General features: G+C 29.1%; 1 protein-coding gene across 1 annotated transcript; it reads left to right on the top strand.

Annotated features, from left to right (window-relative positions):
* The first annotated feature begins 4,528 nt into the window (after positions 1-4,528).
* On the top strand, positions 4,529-9,323 carry LOC122849511 (DNA-directed RNA polymerase II subunit RPB2-like). Its single transcript, XM_044148224.1, has 2 exons — positions 4,529-4,947; positions 5,024-9,323. Exons 1-2 carry the CDS (start codon positions 4,929-4,931, stop codon positions 8,530-8,532), a joined length of 3,528 nt encoding a protein of 1,175 aa, XP_044004159.1. The 5' UTR covers positions 4,529-4,928; the 3' UTR covers positions 8,533-9,323.
* The last annotated feature ends 11,399 nt before the right edge of the window (positions 9,324-20,722 follow it).

The raw sequence follows: 20,722 nt of genomic DNA, 5'->3' as shown, positions 1-20,722 counted from the left end.
TATTTCTATGCAATATTCCAGGCTTTCCAGTTTACGATAATGTGTGGTACGACCTATGTGACAATAACAAACAATCACAACAAGTCAATTTTCTATTTATTTCAGTTTGATATAAACATTCAACAGTTATCCATCTAATAATTGGAAGCCAAAAAAAATAATGTCATGTGCCAGTACTGCCACTACAAGGAACAGCTTTTTCCTATAAAATTTTGGCCGGTATTACAGGGCGAAATCGCAAAACGAAAAAAAATTTTTTATTAAAGGAATGCACCCATTTATGTTTTCATATATATATAAATTTACTCAAGAGGTAAATTCTTATTAATAAACCATAAAATTCTTTCGCAATAATAATGTATTTGAATATACTTGATAGCACTTGGTAGGTGCTAGGTGCTTTCTTTTGTGTATTTATTTTTTTGATCATGCACATGCGCATATTATGCAAACATGAGGAGAGAGCAGCAGTCCAATTCACAGGGCGAATTTTTTACAATTTGGGGCTTTTTTTTTTGCCGGTGATGGCGAATGTAAAAATTGTTTGATATAGATTTCACATACAAAAGCTCCACAAGCGCTGCCAGTAAAGGAAAAAAGCCCTAAATTGTAATGCCCTGTGAATTGGACTGCAGTGGCGTCGAACGAATAATTCTTGAAAAATAAAAATTAAAACATAGCTGATTCAGCCCCTTATGTGGTATGCTGTTGCAATCTGACATATTTAATAAAATTTTGGTGGAAATCAGCCTTTAAAAGCCTTGCGAGACTATCACAGCCAATAGGACATATTCCATTTTTTCGTGCAAGAACTTGCATGAAATTTCTATAGCGTGTGGAGACACTGCTTTACACACCCAAAAGAAAACACCTAATAGGTGAAATTAAATCGTTTATTGGTGCTTTCTTTTGTGTATTTATGGGTACGTTCGAAAATCACTCGGAAGCCCGGAAGTTTAAGATTGTGATCATAGAAAATTGTTAATATTTTGTTGTAGCAGACATGATTTTTTTTTCCTGAATTTTAATAGGTACAAATCAAAAAAATATTATTGTCTAATTATTAATAATAATTATAAAACTACTTTTCACAACTGTAATAAGTAACAAAAGCAAGTGGCATATGCAATATGGCTAATTTTGTTGTTTACAATCTACAGTAACCTCCAGTAACTTTTAAGTTTATTTTATTCCTATATTTTTTTGTCGACTGCGCCCAGAGAGAAGACTTCTCTCTGCTGCGCCACTTCCAGGCTTCCGAGTAATTTTTGGAACGCACTCTATAAGTGCTTTCTTTTGGGTGTTTATTTTTTTTCCTGTTTATTTTCACGCATGCGCAGTTGAATGCGCAGTCAGCAAAAAGTCAGATTGCAACAGCGTAGGAGCTGGATCAGCCATGTTTTAATTCTTATTTTTTAAGAATTATTTGTTTCGACGCCACTGTTCTCTTCTCATGTTTGCATAATATGCGCATGTGCATGATCATGCGCATTAAAGTGAAAAAAAATAAATACACAAAAGAAAGCACCTATTTTTTTCCTATTCATTCTTGCGCATGCGCAGTTGATCAAATACACAAAAGAAAGCACTTATTAATTATTATTGATATGAAAAAACATACCCAACCGAGGTTTTGAAACTAACCCAGGTTTACAAATAGGTGCGTTCTTTCGTCAATTTTTTGTTGGCGCTTCATGACCACGCAATTGCGCAGAAATCATGGAATCAAGTAAAATTTTAAAAATATATATGTGTGCATTTGCACACTTACAAAATTTAAAAACTCACGTGCTTTTTTAGCTTTTGCGCAAATGCACGGTCATGATGCGTGATTAAAAAATTGATGAAAGAACGCTCCTATTGGGAAACGCACAATTCACCACGACGTCTGGTGGTAAATTTCTGGAAACTATTTCATACACCCATTCATATGTGGTATACACAGTATATATGCTAAATTAATAAACGAATAATATTTTTACAAATTGTTTAAAAGGTCTGGTACAAAATTTTCCGCAAAATTGATTAAAAAAAATAAAAAACAAGACTTTGCTGGGTGCAGCAATGTAATTAGGAAAATAGAATCGGTTTCTATGCATTTTTGAGGTTAGACAAACAACAACCTGTCAAAGTAAAATCACATTTTGATAATATATCAAGTGGCAAACACATGATACTGCATGATACTCATCACTTGAATCAATTTTACCAATATAATGTATATATTTCCGCATATATAATACGATTTTCTTTAAAGGGATACGTGAGGAATTCGTTTTTCGTGCCCATGAAAGTATATACTCAATAGTTAATAACATTTTTTTAATAAACAATAAAATTCAATGTTAATGGGATATACTCGGGTGTGTGTATTTAGTTTCTTTTTTTGCCGACTGCTTACAGCGATTGGCCACGCCCACAGTGCGTTTCCCAATTGTTTCCGTAAAACATTCGTGGGTGCATTCCTTTAATAAAAAATTTTTTTTCGTTTTGCAATTTCGCCCTGTAACACCGACTAAAAACTAGAAACAGAAACAACGACAAAAGTGATAAATTTCTCTATGCAATATTCCAGGCTTTACAGTTTACGATAATGTGTGGTACGACCTATGTGACAATAACAAACAATCACAACAAGTCAATTTTCTATTTATTTCAGTTTGATATAAACATTGAACAGTTATCCATCTAATAATTGGAAGCCAAAAAAAATAATGTCATGTGCCAGTACTGCCACTACAAGAAACAGCTTTTTCCTATAAAATTTTGGCCGGTATTACAGGGCGAAATTGCAAAACGAAAAAAAATTTTTTATTAAAGGAATGCACCCCATCATTTCTCAGAAAAAAATCATCTGTGGCAACACTCTGTACATGCGTATAATACACCTCCTTATTATATCTGACTTTAATACACGTACTCGACACAAGGTGTTTTCTTTCGGTAGGTGCTTTCTTTGGGTGTTTTTTTTTTTATTTACTTTTGTGCATGGGTAGTTGAATGCGCAGTCAGCAAAAAGTCAGTTTGCAACAGCGTACCCCAGGTTAGTTTGAGGTTTAAAGTTCGACTTCCAGTTTTATTGGGGACGTTCCAAAAATCACTCGGAAACCCGGAAGCGGCGCAGTAGACAAAAAAATATAGTGATAAAATAAACTTAAAAGTAACTAGAGGTTACTGTAGACATTGTAAACAACAAAAACAGCCATATTGCATATGCCATTTACTTTTGTTACTTATTACAGTTGTGAAAAGTATTTTTATAATTATTATTAATAATTAAACAATAATAATTTATTGTTTTGTGCCTATAAAAATACATGAACAAAAAATCATGTCTACCACAACAAAATATCAAAACTTTTCTATGATCACAATCTTGAACTTCCGGGTTTCCGAGTGATTTTTGGAACGTCCCCATTGTATTTGAGTGGTTTGAACAAGGTTTATCAACGGTCAATTAACGGTTAGTTATAATTTGGTTATTTTTAGGTTTAAAAAGCTTGTTTTAAGTTTTTTTTGCGCACATTCCAACCTCGAGACGACCGTTTAATAACGGTTCATAAGGAGTTGGACCGTACCGTTAGGAAATTATTGGTTTTACGAATCTTTAAGATGGCGGCAAATACAGGTTGATGATTCAATAATTTAAAAAATTCCCATACAATTCCCTATACTTTACAGGCTTGGCTTATATGCATTTTTTTTTTTATTTACTTTTCAATACAAAAGAGAAAAATCGGCAGACCAAATCAGATCTAATAAGATTTTATCCAATCAAATTAAATCTGTATACAGATCAAACTTGATCTGCATTCAGATCAAATCTTATTTTACCAGATCTAACTAGATCAAACTTGATCTGCACTCAGATCTACCTGCATCTGTACATATCTAACCAAATCAAATCATATCTGTTTAGATCTGACTAGATCTGATTTGATAAAATTTTGGCCTATGATGTGTTATACTCAAGTAAACTTTTTGCCATATAAATAAAGTCTGAATTCCTGATATTATATAAGCAGAAAAATTAAGGGAATTAGAAGATTACATCCAGTGTAATTGTGATGTACTGAAAAAAGTTATTGAATTAATTAACTATTTAAAGTATTGATAATTAATTCTACATCGATTAATTACTGTCGTAAGAAAATTGATAATAATGGTTCTGTTTGCTAATTTTGTTTCCTTTAATAACTAATATTGTCTACAATAAATAATTTTGCATATTTAACATATAGTCAAATGCATTTGACGCATTTAGATTAAGAATTAAATTAATTTCCAATTCTAAAAACTTGTCATTAAAAAACTTACAGATTCTCCAATTCGCGATACCTGTAGCTTCTTTTATCCAATGGGCAATGGTTTCTTAATTACAGAAAACCGATTATGACTTTTTTTTTTTCTTTGCCATATGCAAAACAATCTCATTGAGAGTTGCCCGATTCAATATATTAAGAAATGTTTTATCTTTTTAATTTTCGCTATGCGCAGATTTACGATTTCTGTTTATTGCACATCCCCAATCCATTAAGCACTTTCGGTTGAAAGTGTGTATCAAACAATCATACGAAATTGTGTGGTAATCTTCATTAATTCCTTAGCCATTCGCCTATAATTAAATTACAAGCTTGTAATGTGGCAGTATATTACATATATGGAAAAAACCGGCCTTAAATACCCTATGTAAGTTATTGTAATTTACACGGTATGTTACCTACCATACCGAACACTGCTGTCTTCACCAGTCTTCAACTCTTCACCTTCCACAGACTTTTCACTTTTCAGTCATTCAGTGACTAGTGAGTACATAAATACGGAGTACGGCGTATGTACCGCATCTTACACCGTACCCATGTTACCAATAATACATTAACTATAACGTTTTACTCCAAAAAACAATATTAATATTATAGAAATCAATCATGTATGACACTGAAGAACGTAAGTAAACATATAAAATATATGTAACAATAAGTAATCCTCCAACATATATTATAAACAAATTGTAAAATTTTAGATGAATATGATGATGAAGAAGAGGGCGAAATTTCAGCAAAATTATGGCAAGAAGCATGTTGGATTGTTATAAATGCATATTTTGATGAAAAAGGTCTTGTACGTCAACAACTTGATAGTTTTGATGAATTTATTGAAATGTCCATTCAACGTATTGTTGAAGATTCACCGCAAATTGATTTACAAGCAGAGGCACAACATAAATCTGGTGAAATTGAAAATCCAGTGAGACATACTGTTAAATTTGAACAAATTTACTTATCAAAACCAACACATTGGGAAAAAGATGGTGCACCGTCACCAATGATGCCAAATGAGGCACGTTTACGAAATTTAACATATTCAGCACCTCTTTATGTTGATATTATTAAAACAGTTATAAGAAATGATGAAGAATCAAACGAGACACAACATAATAAAACATTTATTGGTAAAATTCCAATAATGTTGAGATCCAAATATTGTTTACTTCATGGTTTAATCGATCGTGATTTAACTGAGCTAAATGAATGTCCATTGGATCCAGGTGGTTATTTTATAATCAATGGATCTGAAAAAGTACTTATTGCACAAGAAAAAATGGCAACAAATACTGTTTATGTGTTTGGTATGAAAGATGGTAAATTTGCATTTAAAGCTGAAATACGTTCATGTTTAGAGCACAGTTCACGTCCAACATCAACATTATGGATAAATATGATGGCTAAAACTGGTGCAAATATTAAAAAATCAGCAATTGGACAACGTATTGTTGCTATTCTTCCATATATTAAACAAGAAATTCCAATAATGATTGTATTTCGTGCACTTGGTTTTGTTGCTGATCGTGATATACTTGAGCATATAATATATGATTTTGATGATTCAGAAATGATGGAAATGATAAAACCATCATTGGATGAAGCATTTGTTGTACAAGAACAAAATGTTGCATTAAATTTTATTGGTACACGTGGTGCTAAACCAGGTGTTACTAAAGAAAAACGTATTAAATATGCACGTGAAATATTACAAAAAGAAATGTTACCACATGTTGGAATAAGTGATTTTTGTGAAACTAAAAAAGCATATTTTCTCGGTTATATGGTACATCGTGTATTATCAGCAGCACTTGGTAGACGTGAACTTGATGATCGTGATCATTATGGTAATAAACGTCTTGATTTAGCTGGACCATTATTAGCATTTTTATTTCGGGGTTTATTTCGTAATTTAACAAAACAAGTACGTATGTATGCACAAAAATTTATTGATCGTGGAAAAGATTTTAAGCTTGAAATAGCAGTAAATACAAAAATAATAACTGATGGTTTACGTTATTCATTGGCAACTGGTAATTGGGGTGATCAAAAAAAAGCTCATCAAGCACGTGCTGGTGTGTCACAAGTATTAAATCGTTTAACATTTGCATCAACATTATCACATTTACGACGTGTTAATTCACCAATTGGACGTGATGGTAAGCTAGCTAAACCACGTCAATTACATAATACATTATGGGGAATGCTATGTCCAGCTGAAACACCAGAAGGTGCTGCTGTTGGTTTAGTTAAAAATTTAGCACTAATGGCATATATTAGTGTTGGTTCACAGCCATCGCCTATACTTGAGTTTTTAGAAGAATGGTCTATGGAAAATCTTGAAGAAATTGCACCAAGTGCAATTGCTGATTCAACAAAAATATTTGTTAATGGTTGTTGGGTTGGTATACATCGTGATCCAGATCAATTAATGGCAACATTACGTAAGCTACGTCGTCAAATGGATATTATTGTGTCTGAAGTATCAATGATACGTGATATACGTGATCGTGAAATACGAATATATACTGATGCTGGTAGAATAAGTAGACCATTATTAATTGTTGAAAATCAACAATTATTATTAAAAAAACGCCATATTGATTTGCTAAAAGAACGTAATTATAATAATGATGGATGGCAAGAATTAGTTGGTAGTGGTGTTGTTGAATATATTGATACAATGGAAGAAGAAACAGCAATGATTGCAATGAATCCAGAAGATCTTGGTTATAAAAAAGATGCATACTGTACAACATATACACATTGTGAAATTCATCCAGCAATGATATTAGGTGTATGTGCATCAATTATACCATTTCCAGATCATAATCAAAGTCCAAGAAATACATATCAAAGTGCTATGGGTAAACAAGCTATGGGTATGTATGCAACAAATGTACATACACGTATGGATACACTTGCTCATTCATTATATTATCCACAAAAACCACTTGTTACAACACGTTCAATGGAATATTTAAGATTTCGTGAGCTACCAGCTGGTATTAATAGTATTGTTGCTATATTATGTTATACTGGTTATAATCAAGAAGACAGTGTCATCCTCAATGCAAGTGCTGTTGAACGTGGTTTTTTCCGTTCAGTATTTTATCGTTCATATAAAGATGCTGAATCAAAAGTAAATGGTGATCAAGAAGAACAATTTGAAGTACCAACAAGACAAACATGTCAAGGTATGCGTAATGCAATGTATGGTAAATTAGATGATGATGGTATTATTGCACCTGGTTTACGTGTATCTGGTGATGATGTTGTTATTGGTAAAACAATTATGTTACCAGAAACAGATGATGAGCTTGATTCAACAACAAAACGTTATATAAAACGTGATGCATCAACATTTTTACGTAATAGTGAATCTGGTATTATTGATCAAGTTATGTTGACATTAAATAGTGAGGGTTATAAATTTTGTAAAATACGTGTTAGGAGTGTTAGAATACCACAAATTGGTGATAAATTTGCATCACGTCATGGACAAAAAGGTACATGTGGTATACAATATAGACAAGAAGATATGCCATTTACATGTGAAGGTTTAACACCAGATATTATTATAAATCCACATGCTATTCCATCACGTATGACAATTGGTCATTTAATTGAATGTATACAGGGTAAAGTATGCGCAAATAAAGGTGAAATTGGTGATGCAACACCATTTAATGATGCTGTTAATGTACAAAAAATATCAACTTTATTACAAGAATATGGTTATCAATTAAGAGGAAATGAAGTTATGTTTAATGGACATACTGGAAGAAAAATAAATGCACAAGTATTTTTAGGACCAACATATTATCAACGTTTAAAACATATGGTTGATGATAAAATTCATAGTAGAGCTAGAGGACCTGTACAAATACTTGTTAGACAACCAATGGAAGGTCGTGCTAGAGATGGTGGTTTACGTTTTGGTGAAATGGAACGTGATTGTCAAATATCACATGGTGCTGCTCAATTTTTAAGAGAAAGATTATTTGATGTTTCTGATCCATATCGTATACATGTTTGTAATTTTTGTGGTCTCATTGCTATTGCTAATTTACGTAATAATACATTTGAATGTAAAGGATGTAAAAATAAGACACAAATATCACAAGTTAAACTTCCATATGCTGCTAAGCTATTATTCCAAGAACTTATGGCTATGAATATAGCACCAAGACTCATGACTGTTTCGTAAATTCAATTGAATTAATATTTATTTTAATTATACCTACTGTATATATGAATTTCCCTTTTATCAATAATTTCAAACAAAATAAATTGATATTTTTATAATATGATAATGAATTATTTTTTTATTTTTTAACAATAAATAAAAACTATCAATTATCACATTATTTCAAAACCATAATTTAATGATATTAATTCTTCACCAGGTTTATTGTAATTTTTGAAATTCTCAATTTTCCATTTCCATGTACCACTGTGTTTATTGGTTTCAATTTGATTTAGTATCATTTTTATTATTATTAAAAGAAAAAAAAAAATTATTTCAATTTTAAAAATGAAGACAAATTGTTTATATTACTGTTATTTCAATGTTTCGATTGACACTGACTAACTGATTTATTAATTTTTAAAATTTATAGAAAAGAGAATGGATTGGTCGAGGTATAATCACCTATTTTTGTTTTTCGATATTTGTTTTTATAACTTTTCTAAAAATATTTTTAAACTTTTAATTAATCTGACCTGAATGGCTTAAAATATATTGATGATAAAGTAAAAAAAGTTGAAATAAACTATAAATATCAATGATAAACATATACAAACAAATATATACAACAAATATTTATATTTAAATTTATTTCATAATTAGTAACTATTTATGTCAATATTTCGATTGATATCAGGCTAATGATCTTTTTTATAAAAATAGAAATAAATGCGTCAATTTTAATAGCAGGCATTTTATCTGACGAATTTTCAATAATGTATTTCAACACTATTAATAAAAAATATTAAAATAACAATCTTATTGGGTCATTATAGTTTTCATTCATAATTTTCAAATATTTTTTCTTAGTTTGCTCCGTTAGACAAGAGAAAAATAATTTATGAAAATTTTGACAACATAAAAAAAAAAATGCAATGTTTCTTTTAAATCATTCTAAAATGAACTCGTGCTGGTGAAGCATCCCGTTGGTGTATTACCGTCTGGACGACACATTAAGTGACCGAAGCACACGAATGCCACTTGGTCTACGTGCCTAACAATTTTTATTATATTTAAATAAACCGAGATAACCAGGAATTGTTTCTTCTGGTAGAAGCTTAGCTCTTATAGCTCCATTTATGTAAATATTTCTTCCTCCGTTAACATCTTGGTTCCATGTGACTCGACAGGCTTTATTTTGGCAAATGAGATACCTATGCAAACAAACAAACAAACAAACACACAAACAAATAAATAAATAAATAAATAAATAAATAAATGAAAATGTAAATGAAAAATATTTAAATGTTTACCTGTGAGGTGAGGAACTTTTTTTGCACACGCTGTAACATGCGCTATACACAACTTTGTTGTGTTATATTCATTAGTATTAATTATATCAATTGTTGAATTTGGTGTTGCTGCATGTCGATAGAGGTTTTGTTCAATTTTTCTTAATGGTACTCCACGATATCCATTCATGATGGGTGAAATTCTAACATCACCAATAACAACAAGTGTTCTACCACCATCTTCGAGCTTTTTTATTTTAATAGTTGTTTTCTTTTTTTTTTTTTGACATTACAATAAATTAATGTGACCATCATCAACAACATCAATCACACCAGTAGAACCAGCAACAACAGCACCACCAATATTACCATCACGTTGATCTCGAATTCTTTCTTTTTTTTTTCGCAATCTCAATTTTTTTTTTTCTCTATTTTTTTTTCGTTTTTTTTCTTTTAATTTTTCAGCAAATCAGCAGCAACAGTAGCAGCAACAACAGCACGAGCAGCTTCATCTTCACTCATATTTTTTTTTAAATATGCTTCTCTTGCAGCAGCACGTTTTTGTTTATTTTTTCTTTTATCAACTTTATATTGATATCTTGCTGATTTACATTGTTCTTTTTTATTTTTGGTGTGTTTATTTTGACATTCTTTGACAGGAACTTGTTGTTGTTGTTGTTGATCTTTTTTTTCATTCTATTTTTCTTTTTTAATTGGATTATTAATATTTCTATTTTTTTTTGCTAATTTTATTCTTTTTTTTTCAGCAAATTTTTTATCAATTCTTTTTTGTTTATTATCACTAACAAAACTACCATATAAAATCTATTGTATTATTTTATCAATGGCTATTTGTGTATTTATAAATTTACTTATTTAAACCTTTCTTCTTTTGATTTATCACCAAAATTAGTATAATTTTGTAGTATAATACTACCAAATATCATTTTTAAACGTGGATCAAGACCAACGATACGTGTATATTCATCAATTGTTGCTTTTGGATCATTTTTATATTAAGATATTTTTTTAACTTTACGATAAAGATGTAATGACAAACAAACTGTGTCTGTGGTCAAAGAAACGGCAATTTTTTTTTTTAATTTTACAGAAATATCAACACAATGACTCCATAATTTTATAAAATTCATATCACTCGTGGCAGCATTCCATGTAGAAGGTATTTCGACATTTTTATCATTTTTAAATATATTTATACTCGACGGCATAATTCATAAATAGCTTCGGTTGAATAAAAAGTATGCTTTAAGCCAAGATGACCCTGGTGGAAATATTTCTCCGGAATTTCTCCGGGTTATTCCGGAATTGCTCCGGATTATTCCAAATTGGCTCACTTCAAAAAAATTCAGAAAAATACGAGAGATCCGTAGCAATTCCAAAATACTCGAACTCCTGTGTAAAATAAAGGAAAATAAACGACTAAAAGATTTTAATGGGCCAATTCCGGAGCAATACGGAGCTTTCCGGAATTTTACGGAGAAATTATTTCCACCAGGGGACTAATTGGTGATAAAATAAAATTGGAGTTCCAAAAAAAAGGTATAAACTTCCACCACATTGCACCATTTACTTCTCAATTGTAAAAACTTAAATCTTTATCAAGTTTATTAAATATAGAATCTGTTGGATAAATTTTATTATTACTTGAAAATAATTTGTTTATTATTTCATGAGTTTCTTCTTTTGTTATTTTTTGAATTTTTTTATAAAAAGTTGATATTCTTTTTCGTGCATGAGTCCGTATGTTAGTTTCAAAATTAGTCATCCACATTTTAACTGATTCTTTTATCAAACCTCTGCGTAGACTACCATTATATGAATGATTATTTTCAAATTTATACAAGTCATTATATTCATTTAACAAATCTTTCATATATGGTTTTTTACTTTTATAACCAAATTTTAATTCTTCAGCATATTTTACAAAATCTGGTCTTGTGCTTGAGTTTGCAATTTCATTTAATAAACGACCTTGTGGTTCACGAAGACAATATTCAAAAAATATTGAAAAATCAGTCATTATTGAAGATATCATTTTTACATCTGATTTAACTGCTTCTTTAATTTTTTCATTTTTAAATATTTGGTTAAATGCTGAACTAGTTGAAGCCACTGAAGTGTTTTCAAATTTAGATAAACGTGATTGTCTACTTTGATCAATGGATGATGTTAATATTATTGATTTTCAGTAGATAATTTTGTTAAATTTGGTCTTTTAAATAATTTAAAAGATGATGATGATAATGCTGTATTTATTTCATTTGTATCAGTTGTTGTTGACGTTGTTGCTGTTTCATAACAAGTACGTTTACCAATTGAATCATAAGCGTCAGCACTCAGCATTAATCGATGAATTATTATCTCTTTTTTTAAATGAGATTGAGTAACTGGTGCTTGTTCATTTTCATCTTTTCATTGAACTGTAGACCTTGACTAAGAGTCAATTCTTGACTACTGGTAACCCAATTTTCTATTCTTTTTTTATTTTCCTCTTGAGATAATGGTTTCGGAATAATCATACGGTCAAAACTTTGTACTACCTAATGTATAATCAGAAATTTCAGAAGTTGTTGCAGCATCGGTGGGTTCATTTGATGAACAATCATCATTATTTGATAATTCAGATTACTAGTCAAATTTGTATATTTTTTTGAATAATTCTGACATTTTTTATTGTTTCTGTTGTGTCCAATAATACCACATGATCCACATTGAGTAGGGGCACGTGTCTTTTTGGCTGTTGGTTTTATATTTAATGAAGATTGTGTTGTTGGTACTGGTTGTTTAATATTTGTTGTTGTTGATGCATCAGGATTTATTGTAAAGTTAATATTTTTATTGTGAGATGATGATAAAGATTGTGTTGTTGGTACTGGTTTTTTAATATTTGTTGTTGTTGACCCTGGTAAGAATATTTCTCCGCGATTTCTCCTGAATTTCTCCGCGATTACTCCGAATTTCTTCCAAGTTGACCCATGCAAAGAAAAAAAATTGGAGAAAGGTATCAAAATTTTTTTCCGAATTTTCTGCGAATCGACTTGGGTAAAGAAACGTTCGGAAATATTTCTCCACGATGAGAATACGCGGAGAAATATGTAAAAAAAATAATTTTACTGCGGAGAAATGATCTCCGCGTGTCTTTTGCGCGGAGAAATTTTTTACGAATTTTCTCCGAATCGACTTGGGTGGAGAAACGTTCGGGAATATTTCTCCGCGATAAAAATACGCGGAGAAACGTGTGAAGAAAAAATATTACCGCAGAGAAATTCTTTCGAAATCAACGACGAGGGGAAATTTTTCCACTCATTTCCTTACATTCATTAATTTGATGAAACGATCACGGGAGTTTTGTAGACCAAGTACCTCAGGTACATCAACTTTTTTGAAAAAAAGTGTTTTCGAATTTTAATTTTTTACAAAAAAAATAAACATCATTATGCTTTGCGTTATATAATAATTAATAATTAGTCATTTTTTTTTTTTAAATTGAAAATTGAAAAAGTTAGAAAAAAATAGAACATATGGTGGAGAAAGTTGGAGAAATTTGTCCGCCTCTTCTCCAACCGTGTGAAAAAATAATTTTACTGCTGAGAAATTTTTCCGTCGTTTTTCTGAATCAACTTGGGTAAGGGAACGTTCGGAAATATTTCTCCGCGAAAGAAAACACACGCGGAGAAACATGTGAAAAAAATAATTTTACCGCGGAGAAATTCTTCCGAAATCAACGACGAGGAGAAAATTTTTCCTCTCATTTCTCCGCATGGGTTGGGAGAAATTCTGAGTAATTGCGGAAAAATTCCGAGAAATATTTTCACCAGGGGATGCATCAGGATTTATTGTAGAATTAATATTTTATTGTGAGTTGATGATGATGAAGATGCTTGTGCTGAACCAACAGTATCAATGTTGCTGCTGGTATACAGTTGATGTTGTTTTCTATACAATACATGAAAAAGAACACAATTATTTCAAAAAGAAACAATATTTTTTCATCATTATATTTAATAGTATTAATAAGATAATAAATTTCTATTATTTACCTTGAATTAATGGTTGATACAGGAGTTGTATTGTCATTGCTATCACGATTCATAAAATTATGTCCACTTCATGATGATGAAGATTGTGTTGTTGGTACTGGTTGTTTAATTGTTTTATATTAGTTGTTGTTGCTTCAGAATCAATTTTTTTATTGTGTGAAAAAGTAAATGATAAAAGTAATGATAAGTAAAGATGGTTGCGATGTCGTATTCTTAAAAAAATGTGTTATTTTTTTATTATTTTCAATTATTTTTGTATTTGTTTTATTTGCATAAGATTTCGATAATTTAGTTTTATTTTCTGGCATTGTTGTCGTCGTTGTTGTTGTTGTTGTGGTGATGGTGGTGATTGACTGAGGTGATGAATGATCAATTACCAAAAAACGTTGATATTGCCCATAATTATAGCTGATATCGTTACTATTGCTACTGCTGTGGCTCTTATTTGGCCCTGGTTGATTCATGTCATTATTGTTGTTTGCCATGATTGCTTACTGTATGTTAATTGAGAACGTTTGTATTCTATACGGTAGATAATGTTGACCAATTATTTTATCCTCATCTTTAACAGAAATAAAATTATAAATTATATGCGCTGAATCAGTATAAATATTATAAATTAAGAAAAAAAAAATTAAATTTGTCCATAGCAATTGCTGACAATTTTTTTTTTTCCTCCAGAATAACCACTTGAAATTTAAAATCAATTTTCTCAAAATTTTTGCAAAAAAATTTAATTGAAAGATCATTGTTTACCCTGATAGAAATATTTCTCCAACTTTTTTCAACTTTCTCCGTCTTTTTTCCAACTTTCTCCACCTTTTTACGAAAATGACCCATGGTTGGAGAAAAGTTGGAAAAAAGTTGGAGTAAATTTTTGGTTGAAGAAAGGTTGGAAAAAAGTTGGAGTAAATTTCAGGTTGGAGAAATGGCGGGAAAAAGTTGGAAAAAAGTTGGAGTAAATTTTTGGTTGGAGAAATTTGTCCGCCATTTCTCCAACCATGGGTCATTTTCGTAAAGAGGTGGAGAAATGGTGGTGAAAAGTTGGAAAAAAGTTGGAGAATTTTATTTGGAGTTTTTTATCTCTTTTGCACTCATAGAAATATTATGTTTCTAAACGCCATCCAAAAGAGGTCTCTAGATATGCGCGGATAACACCTTAAAATTTTGGCAACTTATTTGGCATTATTACTATTATTTTTATTATACTAATATAAAAAAGAACAAAATAAATATACCTATAAATAATAATAATAATAAATATTTGTGTATATAAAATTAATTTACTTTATTTTATTTTTATTTTATTCTTATTAATTTTTAATTATTATATTACTTACTTAATTAATTTTCAGCTTTATTTCAATAATAGTCGTAATAATAATGAGATGCACGGACGCTTACTCACGACTGCTCACGACGCTTAACTCTTTTTTTTTTTTTTTTGTTTTCGGAGCGTGAACATAAAATAATATAAAAAATAAAATAAATATATTAATAAAAAGATGGAAAAATATAAATGTGTATAGGTATATATAAAATTAATTTATTATTATATTATTTTTTTTTTTTAATTATTATTACTTACTCAATTAATTTTCAGCTGTTTTTCAATAATAATGAGATGGACGAACGCTCAACTTTTTTAAAAACTATTCATGTCGCTATTGTCACCCTGTTGTTTTTTCTCAACCGATTTCGAGAATTTAGCAAGGCACTAGAGAGGGGAGGCCGAAAAATTTGTAAATTATCATGAAAATAAAATTAACATAATTAATAAAATTAATAAAATTCATCTCAATTTTTAGCTTTATTTGTATCTTTTTCAATGGTTTCCATCAAACGACTATATCGCTTTCAAGCGTTTCCATGTTATCCCATGTAGGTGGGATAATTATGTCGAGAATAGCTATTCTGCTGGATTCGCTTTATTATATTTATGATTAATAAATATAATAATATAATATTAGAAAAAAAATATAAAATAGATAAATATAAATACAATTAAAAAAGAAAATTGCTGTAAAATATAAAAAATTTGTTTATAAAAAAAAAAAAAGAAAATACGCGGTAATTTCAAATTTGATATTCGATTATAAAATAATTATTTTCTAAAATCTAAAAATACGGTTAAATATTTAAATTATATTGAACAACGTTTAATCAGTTGGTGCTTTTTCTGTATGGCATAATGGAACTGCCACTACATCTGAGTTAATAGGTCATGGTGAAGCTGTATTGAATCTTCTGAGAAATCAAGTTTGAAGAAAGTCGTGCTTAAAAGGTGCATAGTTTTTGGAAAACTTGAATTGTTTATAATCATTGGCAGAAAAAATACACTAAGTATTGGTAATAATGATAATAAATACAATCGCATCAAATAATTATTTACGTTTTTGATATTTGTGCGAAGCACTTTTCTTCATTGACCTTCGTCAGCTTGATAATGTATTCATCTGGTATATCTAATGTTGATAAATAAAAAAAAATAAAAAACTAATAAAATAAATAAATTTTTATCATATGCAATTACATTTGAGACTTATCATATATCAATATTTAATTTAATAGATAATTAACATTTTCATAAATTATTTTTCTCTTGTCTAACAGAGCAAACTAAGAAAAAATATTTGAAAATTATGAATGAAAACTATAATGACCCAATAAGATTGTTATTTTAATATTTTTTATTAATAGTGTTGAAATACATTATTGAAAATTCGTCAGATAAAATGCCTGCTATTAAAATTGACGCATTTATTTCTATTTTTATAAAAAAGATCATTAGCCTGATATCAATCGAAATATTGACATAAATAGTTAATAATTATGGAATAAATTGAAATATAAATATTTGTTGTATATATTTGTTTGTATATGTTTATCATTGATATTTATAGTTTATATCAACTTTTTACTTTATCATCAATATATTTTAAGCCATTCAGGTCAGATTAATTAAAAGTTAAAAAATATTTTTAGAAAAGTTATAAAAACAAATATCGAAAAACAAAAATAGGTGATTATACCTCAACCAATCTATTCTCTTTTCTATAAATGTATCGCACCACGTATCCAAATATACCACGATAATTTCACAAGGGTTGTAAGGCCTTATGTTTGATACAGGGCTATCAAAGGATGTGGAGGATAGGTTGTAACTTGAAATAATAGGAATAACACTTTAAATAAATCCAAACACTGTGGCTTAAATTCTATTAATATATTCACTTTATTATTTCACTAAAATTATAATTAATTGTATTGTATATTGTATATTGAGTTGACTCTAACAAGTGTTGTCATGGACAGACACTACTATTTTATATTGTAAGTATAAAAAAATCCCGTTGTACGCGAATCAATATTAATTAGAGATGTTACGTAAACGAGTGTTGAAGAGCAACTGATTTCTCAGTTTGTTGAAAATTGTTAAGTCCAAAAAATGGGTGTATACTTAGTTAAAAAATTAGTTTTAATTGGTCAAAAATTAGTTCAAGAGAGGGTAAAAAACTAGGTGTAGGTGGTGGGATTTTTAGACATAAAATTGGGCCTTGTGTGGTCCAAAGGGTGACATAAAAAATACCATGTGTAAACAAAAAATATAGATTTTACGACCGGAAAGTCCAAGACGTTTTCATGAATTTAGTTTATTTTAAAAAAGTTATAAATTTACTTTTTTATTGTCGATTTTACGATCATTCTGTGTATCGAAAATACGTTAGTGCAGTTGTTTGACAGATGTGAGATTTTCTCTAATTCTTGACAAATAATGTTTCAAAAAATATGTTATAATAGTACCAAAGAGAAACTTGAGTTTATGGTTTTATTTGTTACGTGATTTTTACTAAAAAATCTATGCATGAGTTGACCATGTGTGGGAATATTCGAGTTTGTAAAAAGCTATTAAAAGTACATAAATTAAATCGTTGTTTAAAATATTTTAGAAAAAATATAAACCAAAATTGTTAGTCATATGTTATTTGAATTTGTATGAGCTCGTGATCTAGCCATAAAAAACAGAGTAATGTTTAAAACTTATCAACTTATTGTATTTTGTTTAAAAAATAAAAAGAATAAAAATCTGGTCAGTCTGGGACCGACAGACATGTGGTTCGACCCGGAACAATAAATATTAAAAAATTAATAAATCAGTTAGTCAGTGTCAATCGAAACATTGAAATAACAGTAATATAAACAATTTGTCTTCATTTTTTAAATTGAAATAATTTTTTTTTTCTTTTAATAATAATAAAAATGATACTAAATCAAATTGAAACCAATAAACACAGTGGTACATGGAAATGGAAAATTGAGAATTTCAAAAATTACAATAAACCTGGTGAAGAATTAATATCATTAAATTTTGGTTTTGAAAATAATAAAAATGAATGGTGCATGTGGTGAAAGTGGAGAAACTCATGATAATTTGGCCTTATTTTTACATTACAATTGTGATGAAGAATTTAAAGGAATAAAAATTAAATTTAAATTTTCAATTCTTACTGGTGATGAAAAAATAAAAAATCAAACAAATTATTTATATCATCCTGGTCCTAGTAAAAGATCTTTTGGTTTTGTATCATTTTTTAAAAAATCACAAGTTATCAACAAAACTAATGCATATTTTCCTGATGATTGTTTAACAATTATTTGTAAAATTACTAAAATATCTGTTGATGACAAAAAGAGTATTATTGATATACCTAAAAATAAAATAATCAATGATTTATCATTGATGATTAAAAATCAAAGTATTGGAGGCATTGTAACTCTTAAAATTGGAGAAAAAAATTTCAATATTTATCAAGGAATTTTGACAATACAGAGTCCAGTATTTAAAGCAATGTTCGACAATAAAAATACAAAAGAAAATCAAGAAAATATCGTTATCATTGAAGACATAGATGCTGAAGTCGGGAAAATATTTATAAAATATTTACATACTGGTGAGGTGAAGTCGGAATATATGAATATGCATCTGATAGAATTACTAAACTTTTCTGAAAAATATCAGCTCAATCGACTGAAGGCTCTTTGTGAAGAATCATTGCACGATGAATTAACTGTTGAAAATTCAATAGAGACTCTTATAACCGCTGATTTTTATAACGCAAACCAATTAAAAAAAGGAACAATTAATTTTATTGTCAAGAATATTAACGATGTTATGGAAGTAAATTCCTATAAATTAATCAAGACCAAGTATCCAAATTTAGGATGGGAATTATTTGAAGCAACAAAAAAACAATAATGAAATAACTATTTTCAGGAAAAATTTTTATACTGAGAAAATTTGAAACGATTAATTTACTTACATTAAGTTATTTTATTAATAAAGACTTTTCTTTTTTTTTTTTTTTTTAATACTATATGGTATATATTTAGAAAAAAAAAATTGCCATTGATATTATTTACATTTGAAAAAAAATTTTGTAATAATAAACAAAACCTGTACATACGTTTTATCGAAAAAAAATAATAAAATGCGTTGTTTAATTGTTAAATTATTGTAAATTGGACATAAACGTTTAATTATTATCATTAAGATTATTTTTTAAATGTTCATATAAAAAGAAAATATAAGTTAAGAAATAGAAAAACTCACGTACCTTTAAAGCCTCCATTTACAACATGTGCAAACGGTTGAAGCGTTCAGAACCCCTGCATCGAATGAATCCAATGACAGGGGTCAATCTACCTAAGAACAGGTTTACGTAGATTAAGTTATGAATTAAAGATAAATTCATTTTATTTTTTCGCGTAATGTTGATCTACTAAAATTATCAATATTTTTTATCAAATATTTTCTTTTAGGATCAAGCTTTACAATTGTTTTTAGCAGTATATTTTTAGCAGCATTGATATCGCGATTGAATGTAATTTTACAATTATTAGGACAATATTGATATCTATGTGGTGATTTACTGGTAATAACTATACCACTACATACACTGCATAACATTGTTGTTCTAAATTCATCAGTATTTATAACAACAATCATCGGATGATTATCAATTTTTTTTTAAATAATGATAATGGTGATGCTGTGTATCTTTTTGTGGAACTATTCATTATAAATTGACCAGCAGCAAACAGGGTTTTTCTTCCATCATAGGATGTATTACATTTTTTACCACTGTAAGTACTATATAGAATGAAATTGACTTGTTGATCAACAGCACGATTAGTTCGTATGTACTTATCAAAATCATTCAGTCTAACATATCGTCTACTAGTATAAATTGGTATTGATACTCTGAACATTTCAAGACGATATTTAGTTGCCAATATATAATTATCTGATTTATTAATTATAAATAATTCTAATGAATTTTTTTTTCTAACAAATATTTTATTTTTTAATTTATTATTTGAACTTGGATTATCATTAGATTTTTTATTGCCATTTTCTTGTTCTTTTTCTTGTTCTTGTTCCGTCCGACACGCAAACACACTCCCACCTCTCAAGGCTTGCCTCCCACGCGTTGAGTCGCCGAGAGCTGGGATCGAACCTAGAACGTTTAGATTACTACTTTCGATCCTTCACCTCACGCCAACTCAACGTTGATCATTTATTGATTCTTTTTTTTTATTTATTTTTAATTTATGCTCATTTTTTTCTAAATTTAATGGAAATATTTACAAATGAACACAATTTTCGTTCCATTTAAAGTTATTATTTATTTATTTAGGTCCATCGATTCCACGTATTTTAATCGCAATTTGATTTTGAGAAATACAGAATCATTGTCTATATTCGTTTATTTTATAAAATGGTTTCGTATCTACTCGAAAATATGAGTGCATTTGAGCATTGTTTTATTTGATTCACAGCATGCTGCAGTATTCACA

Source organism: Aphidius gifuensis, linkage group LG2, assembly GCF_014905175.1.
Source record: "Aphidius gifuensis isolate YNYX2018 linkage group LG2, ASM1490517v1, whole genome shotgun sequence".
In the NCBI taxonomy this organism is placed as follows: domain Eukaryota; kingdom Metazoa; phylum Arthropoda; class Insecta; order Hymenoptera; family Braconidae; genus Aphidius; species Aphidius gifuensis.
The sequence above is the reverse complement of the archived record's forward strand: the minus strand, read 5'-3'. Positions and strand labels throughout refer to the sequence as shown.